This window comes from Nycticebus coucang, chromosome 20, assembly GCF_027406575.1.
Source record: "Nycticebus coucang isolate mNycCou1 chromosome 20, mNycCou1.pri, whole genome shotgun sequence".
NCBI classification, from domain to species: domain Eukaryota; kingdom Metazoa; phylum Chordata; class Mammalia; order Primates; family Lorisidae; genus Nycticebus; species Nycticebus coucang.
Genome location: NC_069799.1, coordinates 5364038 through 5376065, shown reverse-complemented (window position 1 = coordinate 5376065; position 12028 = coordinate 5364038). Strand labels below are relative to the sequence as shown.

Here is a 12028-nt window from a genome sequence, read left to right as displayed (position 1 = left end):
AAGGGAACACTTTTGCACTACTGGTGGGAATGCAAATTAATACATTCCTTTTGGAAAGAGATATAGAGAACACTTAGAGATCTAAAAATAGATCTGCCATTCAATCCTGTAATCCCTCTATGGGCATATACCCACAAGACCAAAAATCACATTATAACAAAGATATTTGTACCAGAAAGTTTATTGCAGCCCAATTCATAATTGCTAAGTCATGGAAAAAGCCCAAGTGCCCATCGATCCACGAATGGATTAGTAAATTGTGGTATATGTACACCATGGAATATTATGCAGCCTTAAAGAAAGATGGAGACTACCTCTTTCATGTTTACATGGATGGAGCTGGAACATGTTTTTCTTAGTAAAGTATCTCAAGAATGGAAGAAAAAGTACCCAATGTACTCAGCCCTACTATGAAACTAATTTAGAGTTTTCACATGAAAGCTATAACCCAGTTGCAACCTAAGAATAGGGGGAAGGGGGAAAGGGAGGGCAGGGAGGGGGGAGGTGGGTAGGGGGAAGGGGATTGGTGGGATTACACCAGTGGTGCATCTTACAAGGGTATATGTGAAACTTGGTAAATGGTCTTTGAAGCTAGTGAATGATGCCCCATGAATATATCAATGTACACAGCTATGATTTAATAAATAAATAAATAAATAAATAAATAAAAAAGAAAAATGTCTAGCCTGTATTATTAACCATACTACCTGTAGGGACAAGACTACAACCATTAGTATTACGATTACTATAAATGTTCTCTTTATAACTTATTTGTTTTATTTATTCAATTAAATAGTCTCCTTTACATTTGAATTATTATCCAAAGGTCTGACAATTAAGTTCACAAACTCAATCTAGTGAAAGTGCCACATACCTCATTGGTGATATCACCACAGTCACCATCAAAGTACTCCCCTTGGGAAGCTGTGCACCAATGTGAGCACCTAGCCCACGCTTAAAGCAATTCTTGGACTCTTTATCTGGAATAACCATCAGAGTTGCTTCATATTACCCTGACGCTCTGAAGTCATCGAAATGTCTTCCTTTCAGTATTTTCTTTATTTTTGTTGGGTAAAGAAAAAAGTCATTGGGGGCTAGATCAGGTGAGTACAGAGGGGTGTTCTAATACATTGTTTTGTGTAGTGGCTAAAATCCCCTAATAGACAGCGCCGTGTGAGCTGGTGCATCGTTGTGATGCAAGAACCATGAGTGTTGACAAAAAGTTCAGACGGTTTTCATTTAACTTTTTCATATAGCCTTTTCAGCACCTCCAAATAGCACACTTGGGTAACTGTGCATTTGGTACCAATTCATAATGAATAGTCCTTCTGATATCTCAAAAGGTTAGCAACGTCATTTTCACTCTTGGTTCTGATTGACAGAACTTCTTTGGTTGTGGAGAGCTGGCTGACTTCTTCCATGGTGCACATTGATGCTTGGTTTCAGGGTCGTATTGTTGCGCCTGTGTGTCATCCCCAGGGATGACATGGCCCGGATCTCACCTTGCCTCTCCTAAAGGTCTTTTGTTCCTCAGTGAGTGCCTCCAGCACCATTTTTGCACACACCTTTCTCATGCCAGGATTTTCAGTTAATATTCTCATGTTTCCTTACCGATGTTTACTTCATCTGCTGTGCTTTTCACCCTCAGCTGATGATTTCAACGCACAATTTGATGCCCAATTCGATGAATTTTTGTGACATTTTCACCAGTGCTGCTCATTACTGGCCTTCCTGTTTAACCCATTTGTACACCACTGTTTTCTTCATGGCATTAAACGTGGACTAACATGGCCCTGATTTCACTTACTGTCTTATCAAGTTTAACAAGAAATTTGCAAATTTTTGTTCATTGCTCCAATTCAAGCTCAGACATTCTTGCAACAGCCCACAAAACAGGCAACAGAAATGAACACCACTCAGCAAGAAAGCTTCACTCGTCAACACAAACACCCCTGTGAGTCACTGATACGTGAGGTGAGGAAACGTCCCTGCATTGACCTTGTATCATACCCAGCTGTATCAAGGAAGCATTATTTTCCCTTCTACACTGGACATAGACATCATTTCTAATATTTACTCACATCATTGGTTATAACTGTGTTTATCATCTCTTCCTCCAAACCTCCTTAGAATACACTGAACAGGATTGCTGGGTCAAAATGTGATCATTTAAAGATATTTAATACATGTTAAAAAATTACCTAACAAAAATGGATATCACTCTATATTTTCAAAACTATGTTAAAATTATGGCCAATTATCTACTCTAGGACACTGATTTAAGCATAAGGTATTCATTGTAAGATAATTTAAAAAATATACATAGGATGTTTTCTTAATTCCTAATCAAGTATGTTGACAGAATTCTAGAAACTTTGTTGGAACAGAGAATTAGTAAAGCTCATTTAATGTTGGATAAGGAGAAATGTATTTTCATAGTCAGGGTGGTGTGGTGACATAACTACATTAATCATTTCTTTCTTAAATAGAAAAAAAGAAATGAAGGAAGAATGACCATCGTGGCCACCTGCGGCGCATCACTGTCAGAAACATAGATTGAGCTGCTTCAATTATGTAAATATATTTAGTGGATGAGAGTTAATAAACTTCAATTTCATTAAAATAAATAAATAATTCTGCTTCTCCTTAGCATATTATGTTTTAATTAAATTCCTGAGCACAGTCAGTAACTCTGAAGTTATACAGCTGACAAAGTCAATCACTAAGGGTATAAACCAGATAGACGCTCGTCGAATACAAAGAGCATGGCAATGTTTTAATAATACATAGATTAGAAGTTCTGTGTATGTCATAAGCTAAGGACACTGGTTTTCACTTTTGGCACTTCAGATATGGGCTATCAGAGGATGCCAGCTTTATCAAGCCCCCAACAAACTCACCAACACCTGGCTTAATATATTTTCCATTAGATTTCTATTAGGAATAAGGACATCAATTTCTTTTTGATCTCATCATGCCTTACCCCTGATATCTCTCTCTCTTTCTCTCTCTCTCTCTCTCTCTCTCCCACACACACACACACACTGATAAAGGCATATAATTCCAAAGAAACAAAACATTCACCAACCACCAAATAACAGCTATTGAACCAACCTTATAAAGCAGTGGCAATTTTCCTAATTTCAGGAGTGCAATCTGATTTGTTACATTTTTCATGATTTTAATCCTTTTTAAATCATCTGCAGTTCCATAACTCACATCGATGACTTCAGCCTGAAAGGGGAGAAAAGGCAAAGAAAAATAAAGCCTTGGAGGAGGAATTATAGCCAATTGCCATTTAGTATGACAGAATAATTCATAATATTTTAAAATGTTCAAAAGAGAACTAATTCCATTTCTTACTGTGTCTTAATTACCACAAACACAACCTTTCTTTTTCCATTAAGGTGCAACAATTCCTTTGGCCACTCGGGAAAATACGTGAATCATTTTTGCTTTGTCTTCTGCCTACTAAATAAGTTACAAACTCAGTTCATCCTTCTAACAGACCATCGCATTTGGAATATTCTATATTCTTCTTTCTGGAATTTGAGACATTTTATTAAACACTGCAAGATTCATTTGCGTTAGGTTCAAAAGCACTCGTGTTATCCTCAGACCTGGAAAACATTTGCAGATTCCCTGTTGTTACCCAGAGCAAGTGGAATGCCTGTCACTTGCACAGCCGTCATGCACAAGTGCTCAGATTGTGCACACCAGTTGTGAGTCACAATGCCTTGGGTTGTGCAAGATCCAACCTGTACAACTGCATGTGTCAGCCTGGCATTCTAGGACTTCAGAATATGGTCCCAAATTACCATTTGTCACATTTACCACCACCCTGTACAGTTATCTTATAATCTGCATCAATATTATTCATTTATAAAGTCTCCTTTTGTTAATGTAAAAATTTGATGCCTTCCTGGAGGTTCTACAGGAGCCCTCTGGTGCCCTCTCACCTTTCCTTCTCCTTGAAAAATACTAAACTTCAGGCTCATCTATTCCTGTGAGCCAAGATGCTTCTCTTCAGCTGTACTTTCTGTTATTTCTATAATTAAAATGATTGATATGCTTTCCAGAGATTATAATACAAAATAGGGTGTTTCAAACTACAGCACATACCCAAAGAGATAGTGATAAAAAGAATTAGCGGCAGCCAACAGTTAAAAAAATGAAGATGGAGACTCCAGACCTCTGCCGTTCTGCCCTTCTCAACCGTAACTAATGCACTTGAACAGGTTTTTTACAGAGGGGCTCTACAGACAATTCACTGGAGAAGGAATTCTGTTTCTAAAAGAACATATGAATTTTACTGATGGATCAATAAATCTGTTGGAGAAAATATTTCTAGCATAAAATATTTCCTTAGCTATCACTTTAATCTGTATCTCTAAAATCTCCCCTAATATAATAAGGCCCATTTCAAATGTGACCTACCTGATGTATTTTTCTGTTTCTCAAATATATGTAATCTTTCTTTACCTCAAATCCCAGAATGAGCTTTTCTGACTGTATTATGGCCCTCGCTGGAGCCACCTCTCTATCTAGCTATCTTTTTTTTTCTTTTTCTCAGTTTTTGGCTGGGGCTGGGTTTGAACCCGCCACCTCCGGCATATGGGGCCAGTGCCCTACTCTCCTTTGAGCCGCAGGCACTGCCCTTATCTATCTATCTTTATACCAGCTTTAGTTTCCAGTTCAAGGAAATTCTTGGTGAGGGGGCCACCATGCCCCCATCCTTACCCAGGTGTCTGGCATTTGTTTTGGCTCATTGTTCTTGAACTGAAATGAGTATAGCTTACACAATATCTCTGAAAAGTTAAGCTGTACTTTCAAGTGGTTTTGCCAAGTAAACATAATTGTTATTATGAGAACACTTCTGTCAGAATGCTTTTTCATTATAATTTTCCTCCTATTAAAATGTGATTAAATCAGTACCTTTACTATAATGTTTTAGTTTGCTAATACCATATAAATAACTGTTGATCTATCATTTTAAAAGACTGATTAAATAAATGGTCACATAATATTAATGATTGCATTGAAAAGGGGAGAAAATTCATATTTTTCATTTTCAATTTCTAAGCTACCCACTAATTATTTGTGATTTAGTGACAACATCTTAAAACAGTTTTTTTTTCCATTGTTTATATTACTGAACATATTTTTTATATATAGTAGAGGATGAAGAAAACCCTTACTCTTTTGGGAAGATACAAACCAGACTGTGTACACAGGCATACCTCAGACATATGGGAGGTTTGGATCCAGACCACCATGATAAAGTGAGTATCAGAATAATGTGAGTTACACACTTTGTTTGGTTTCCAAGTACATATAAAAGTTATGTTTCCAATATATTGTAGTCCCTAAAATGTATGATATGATTATGTCTAGATGAAATGTACTTACTTAATTAAAAAAATACTTTATTTCTGGCTGGGTGTGGTAACTCATGCCTGTGACCCTGACACTCTGGGAGGCGGAGGTGAGTGGATTGAGCTCAGGAGTTAGAGTGTAGCAACCTGTGTAACAAGATATGTAGCAACGTATGTAACAGGATGTGTAGTAACCTATGCAATAAGATATGTAACAATCTATGTAACAACTTATGTAGTAACAACTTAGGTAGAAAGATAGGCAGGAACCCCCCATGGCAGGTTTGAAGAGACAAAGTGGGGGTTGACCAGGACAGCAGCTTGCAGAGACAAAGTGGCAGTTACTGGACATTAAGAAACAGACTTTGGCAGCTGGAAATTGATCAGCTGTGGAACTCTAGTGAAGGGGGCAGGGTTCGGGGAGGGGCGCATGTTCTCAATAAACAGCACCTGCGGAGGTTGCTTGGGGCCTTTTACCACCTCCTGCAAGCTTCAAGCTTACAATCCATTGTCCAGCCTGCTTCCTTGGTGATGGCACTGACCAGCCTGAGCAAGAACGAAACCTCTGTCTCTACGAAAATAAATAAATAAATAAAACAATGGAAAAACTAGCCAGGTGTTGTGTTGGGCACCTGTAGTTTCAGCTACTCGGGAGGCTGAGGCAGGAGGATTGCTCAAGCCCAACAGTTTGAGATTGCTGTGAGCTGTGAAGCCACAGTACTGTACCCAGGGCAACAGAATGAGATTCTGTCTGAAATAAACAAACAAACAAACAAATAGAATAAAAATACTTAATTGCTAAAAAGGCTAATGATCATCTGAGCCTTCAGCAAGTTCTCCTCTTTTTGCTAGTGGAGGGTCTCAGCTAAATGTTGATGGTTGTTAACTGACCAGGTAGTAGTTGCTGAAAGTTGGGATGGCTGTGGCAACTTCTTAAAATAAGGAAACAATGATGCTTGCCACACTGATTGATTTTCCTTTCATGAAAGATCTCCCCGCATCATTCAATGCTGTTTGAGTGCATTTTAAAACAATAGAACAAAAAACCTTACAGGATAAAATTGGGGGGAAAAAACAAATAGCAGGGGCAGAAAAACTGGGAAAAGTGAAGCTCTTATTATTAAAGAAGGCAATAATGAAAAATCATATGTACACTAGAAAAATGAAGGAAAAAAGGAAAAGAAAAATCTAGGGGGGAAATTTAAATTTAAAAAAAAGAAAAAACAAGAAAAACAAGGAGATGTGTGTGTGTATATATATATATATATATATATGCACATACATACATACATATACCTTGCTGAATATTGCCTGGACAAAGTGATCTTCTGGGGTCTGAGATGCTAATCACAATGTTGACACAGCTGTGTAAGATGGAGACTGGCGGTCTCTACTGGCTACTTTTTCCTCTAACCCTTAAGGGTTGAGAGCCTGATTCTCTCCTCAGCCCGCTTAAAAGACACTTTAATCCGGGACCCTTGGCTAAGCAGACACTTTCTCAGGAAAGCATGTGTTGCTGAGATCTCTCCTGAAGTGGCTTATCAGGCCCACCAACCTCACTCTACGCCCTGGAGGGCCCAAACTGCAAGGCAGCTCCTATTGCCGAGCAATGAAATCCCCACTCTTCTCTGATTTCTCCGTCCCGGCCTCCGGGTGCTATTCAACATCACTGGAACCCTTGCCCAAGGTCTCCCAGCTTGTGCCTTACTCTGGGACCCTGAGGTTGGGAGGGGACTGAAGGGTAGCTCTCCCACAATGGTTGTGCGAGGCCCACAGCTGAACAATGATAGCTCTGTTCCGGCCCAAGGGCTCAGTTCTAGACTCTGAAAACCACTAAAAGTCACTTGAACATTCGTCCAAGCTCTCCCAAGGTAGTTCATTGTCCAAGTCCAAAAAAGGAAAACAACCCACAGGGAAGGCCTTCCCTGACTGCAGTCTTGCTGTTGCTATAGCTGCAGCCATCGCAGCTGCCAGGGCCTCAGACCAAATGCAACCATTTGCCACTTCTCCACTGCTTTTGTCCTCCTGGGGTCCAGAAGACTCCTGCTGCCTCCCTGCATCCCCAAAGGGGTTTTTCTGGGCAAGCCCATAAGCCAGAAGTGCCTGGAGTCTTCTCTCCCCAATTTCATCATGACCGGTTGCAAAGAAGCTGTGATTTGGCTGCCATCGTGCACTGCGAGTTGTCCTCTGTGAGGATTCACAGCTCTTCTGTTTGTGCAATGACCTTCAGTGAGGAAGCTGCCTCCACCCTCTTCACAGCACACCAAGACTTGACAGTAAAAGAACAGTGATTCTTTTGTGATCTTTAATCCTCTTTCACTTTCTAGAGTTGCTTGATGAGTTTAAAGGGCCTCCACAGTGAGCTCAGCTCGTTTTTTACAAAGTTACAGTGGATCGTCTCAAACGCTGCTACAGCTTTAATCAATTAAGTTTATGGAATATTTTAAGTCTTTGTTGTCATTTTAACAATGTTCACAGCATCAGCATGAGGAATACTAGTTCCCATCTCAAGAAACTGCTTGATTTGCTCATCCATCAGAAGTAACTTCTGTCCAAGTCTGATCATAGATTGTAGCCCTCAGTCAAGCTCCACCTCTAATTCTATTTCTCTTCTGAGCCCCAAACCTCTGCAATTACTTATTCCATTGAGTCTTGAAACTCTCAGAGTCGTCCACGAGGGTTGACTCACCTTCCAAATTCCTATGAATGTTGCTGTTTTGACCTCCTCTTTCAAAGCATGAATGTCCTCAATGACATCCAGAACGGTGAATCCTTGCCAGAAGGTTTTCAATTTAGTTGGCCTGGATCAATCGAAGGATAAAATATTTCGCAGCCATAATCTTATGAATATATTTCTTAAATAGTAAATTAAAATTAAAAATTAAAACCTCTCTCTTATTCATGGGCTGCAGTCACAAAAGCAACACTAATGCCCTTGTAGATCTCTATCAGAGCCCTGCAGTGACCAGGTACCTTGGCAGTGAGCTATAATATTGAGGAACAAATTGTTTTTTCTCAACAGTGAGTTTAAAATACTGAGTAAACCATGCTGTGAACAGGCATGGAACAATGCTGGCTTTGCTGCTCCATTTATAGAAGACAGCAGAGGAGATCTGGCATCATTCTTAAGTATCCTGGGATTGTGGATTGGTAAATGAACATTGGCTTCTGCTTGAGGTCATGTAAGGGGCATTAGCTTTTAACAGGAGAGTCAGCCTGCCCTTTGAAGCTTTGCATCCAGGCATCGACTTCTCCTCTCTAGCTATGGACGGCATAGACGGCAACTTCGTCCAATATAAAGCTGTGTTGTCAACATTGAAAATATATTGAGTGTAGCCACCTTTGCTAATTGTCTCAGGTGGGTCTCAGGATAAGTCCTTGCGGCCTCTGTGTCAGCCCTTGCACTTTGACGTCACGATTCAGACTCTTTCCTTAAACCTCAGGAACCACCATCCTCTGCCAGCTGCAAATCCTATTCTGTAGCTTCTTCACCTCTTTCAGCCTACACAGAACTGAAGAGAGCCAAGTTCTTCCTCTGGATTAGCCTTTGGCTTGAGGGAATTTTTTGGCTAAGTTGATCATCTGTGCAGACCACTAAAACTTTCTCCATATCAGCTACAAGGCGGTTTCACTTCCTTATTATTCACATGTTCACTGGAGTAGCACTTTTAATCGCCTTTAACAACTTTTCCTTTGCACTCACAACTTGGCTAACCATTTGGCACAAGGGACCTACCTTTCAGTTTATGTTGGATTTTAACATGCCTTTCTCACTATGATCGTTTATTTCTACCTTTTGATTTAAATTGAAAGAACTGCAACTCTTAATTTTACTTGATTAGAAGTCACAGTAGAGTCATTGGCCTCAATATTGGTGAGTCTCAGGGAATAAGGGAGCCCAGGGGAGATGTGGGGAACAGGCCTGGGGGGGGGGGTGGGAACACACACAACACGTAAATGAGCTCAGTGTCTTTACAAGTGAGTTTCCTGGTGCCTCAAAACAGTTACAATAGTAACAGCAAAGGTCACTGATCACAGATCATCTTAACAGATGGAAAAGTCTTAATAATGGAAAAGTCTGAAATACTCTGAGAATTACCAAACTGTGGCTCAGAGACACAAGGTGAGCACACGCTGTTGGAACAGTGGCGCCCCAGACTTGCTCAATAGGGGGTTGCCACATACCTTCCACGTGAATGAAACACAGTCTCTGCACAGCGTGATGAAGGGAAGTGTAATGACCCACCCACACCTGCTGCTAGAAAGGTAAGGCGGTTACAAAAATACCAGTTCCATAAAAGACAGAATAACATTGTAACACGGTGATAGCTGGATTCAACAACGGCGATTTTAATTACAGAGCCCTTCAATTCCTCTTCTATAAATACATATCAACAGATTAAAGTATTTTAGCATGCAAGCAGGCTTTTTTACTTTTACTACAAAATATTTCTTAACACTAAAATTATTATATCACTGTTTCTTACCTGTGCACTCTTAAGTTATGTATTAAAAATCAATGATTACAGAAGTCTCAATGTTCTGATGGTTTGACAAACAATAATGAGAATGTATTCATTGCCTTCAAAGGAAGGCTCTAAACCAGAGGCTACTTGCAAGTCTTTCCTATTTACCTTAAAGCAAACTGAAAATTACAGCTGCAAGAAAGCACATCGGATTTTTTCTGAGGCATAAATCAATACGCAGTGACACGATAAAATGCCAAGATATTTCTTTTCGCATATTCTTGTTGTTACAATGAACCTCTTCTTACTGCCTTCATTCCGTCACACCAGAAAATCAGCCACTCCACTAGTTGGGGCACCACATTGAATTTATGCCCACACACCAGGGATTAAGGCACATCTGACTAGTCTCTGGAAAACGTCAAACATCAAATGAGAACTCTGGGTGCTTGTTGAGCTATTCACTCTGTGCTCACCCCGGTTTTCCTGATGAGGACTGCCTTGACTCGTAAGAGTGATGGAGAGGAGCAGAGTGGAGTGCAGCTTAATTCCTTCTTGTTTTAAAATTTTTTACCATAGGGAAATATTAAAGAGTCTCCATTACCTTTTCATTTAAATTTTATACATTAATTTTTGAACTAAGAACAAGGAACTTATAACAATAGCAACAATTGAGAAGAATACAAAATATACTGTCCCATGTTAAAAAAGAAATCAACATATTGGGGTGACAACAGAGAGGGGTGGACCATATAGGAAGAGCTAAGAGGAAGGCTGCCACACCTCAAAATTAAAATGATCTTCCAGCCATGGTGAAATATGTGATTAGGAGGAATAGTCGATCAGTTAGCAATGACTAAAAACCAAAACACACACAAGAAGTTTTTTTTTTTTTCAGATAGAGTCCAGTTCTGCCTACTGGGCTAGAGTGCTGTGGCCTCACTCTAGCTCACATCAACCTCAAACGCTTAGTCTCAAGAGATCCTCCTGCCTCAGTTTCCCAAGTAGCTGGGACTATTGGTGCCCTCCACAACACCCAGCTAATTTTTTTTTTTTTTCTATTTTAAGTAGAGATGCGGTCTGACTCTTGCTCAAGACTTAGGCTGGTCTTTAACTCCTGTGCTCAAAAGATCCCCCCTCTTTGGCCTCCCTGAGTGCTAGGATTCTAGGCATGAACCACCACACCCAGCCCAAAAGTAACATTCTCCACATCAGTTCTGTGGTTTTTAATGTAAGTGCCATAGATAACAAAAATTAAATTAAAAAATCATGAGACTCTCATGGCCCTCATCCTGCTTCTCTGAAAACAAATTAGGGAGCTTAATCTATTCTTTTTATGGAGCCATAATATGGTAACGTGAATATATCATTTGGAGTACACAATGATGTTGTTTATCAAGGGCATGCAACAGGATTCCAAGTTTATGATGAAGAAATGTAACGTTAAATAGATCAAGCTTCACGCTTGTGAAAGAGTCATCTGCCTAAGAGCAGGAAAACATTTACTGAGCGAGTCTGGAGTCCAGACAGCAAACCCAGACGGTCGCCATTTATAGACAAGGAAATGAGGCTTAGAGAGGCAGAAGGGTCTGGGCAGGTCTCATGACTAGAACTCAAGGGTGGAAGTGGACTTTTCTCCAAACACTTGCCAGAAAGTCATTTCATTAGGAGGGAAAATAAACACTTGCAGCTGTTGGACAAAGAAACTCCTGAGGGCACCATCAGGTTACAGATAGCAAAGGGGCCTCTGGAACAGCAGCTCTTGTGATCACTTCAGAGCCTTTGTCCCAGCCATGCTCTGTCAGACTAAAGTCTCAGAATCGGCCTGTCTTAGTCAGCTCAGGCTGCCAAAACTAAATACCGTAGACTGGATGGTCTAAACAGAAATTTATTTCTCACAGTTCTGGAGGCTAAGAAGTCCAAGGTCAAGGTGCTGGTCCATTTGGTTTCTGGTGAGGACCCTCCTTCTGGCTTACAAACAGCCTATTGCTGAGTCCTCACGTGTCAGAGAGAGAGAGAGAGAGAGAGAGAGAGAGCGCTGTGTATGAAAAGCTGTCTGGTGTCCCCTCTCACAAGGACACTAACCCTGTCCAGCCAGAGCACTCCCCTTACAGTCTCATTTAATCCTAAGTACCTTCTTGAAAACCTGCTCTCCAAATACCAAGGAGTTTGTGCTCAACATGAATT

The 12028-nt window shown here is 40.2% G+C and overlaps 1 protein-coding gene across 1 annotated transcript in view; it reads right to left on the bottom strand.

The window, feature by feature from the left end:
* Window positions 1-12028, bottom strand: part of LOC128573097 (inactive N-acetylated-alpha-linked acidic dipeptidase-like protein 2) — a 411222-nt gene that overhangs the window by 380668 nt on the left and 18526 nt on the right. Inside the window, exon 3 of the mRNA XM_053573293.1 lies at window positions 3115-3234. Coding sequence (XP_053429268.1) covers window positions 3115-3234 — 120 coding nt within the window. The remainder of the gene's footprint in view (window positions 1-3114; window positions 3235-12028) is intronic.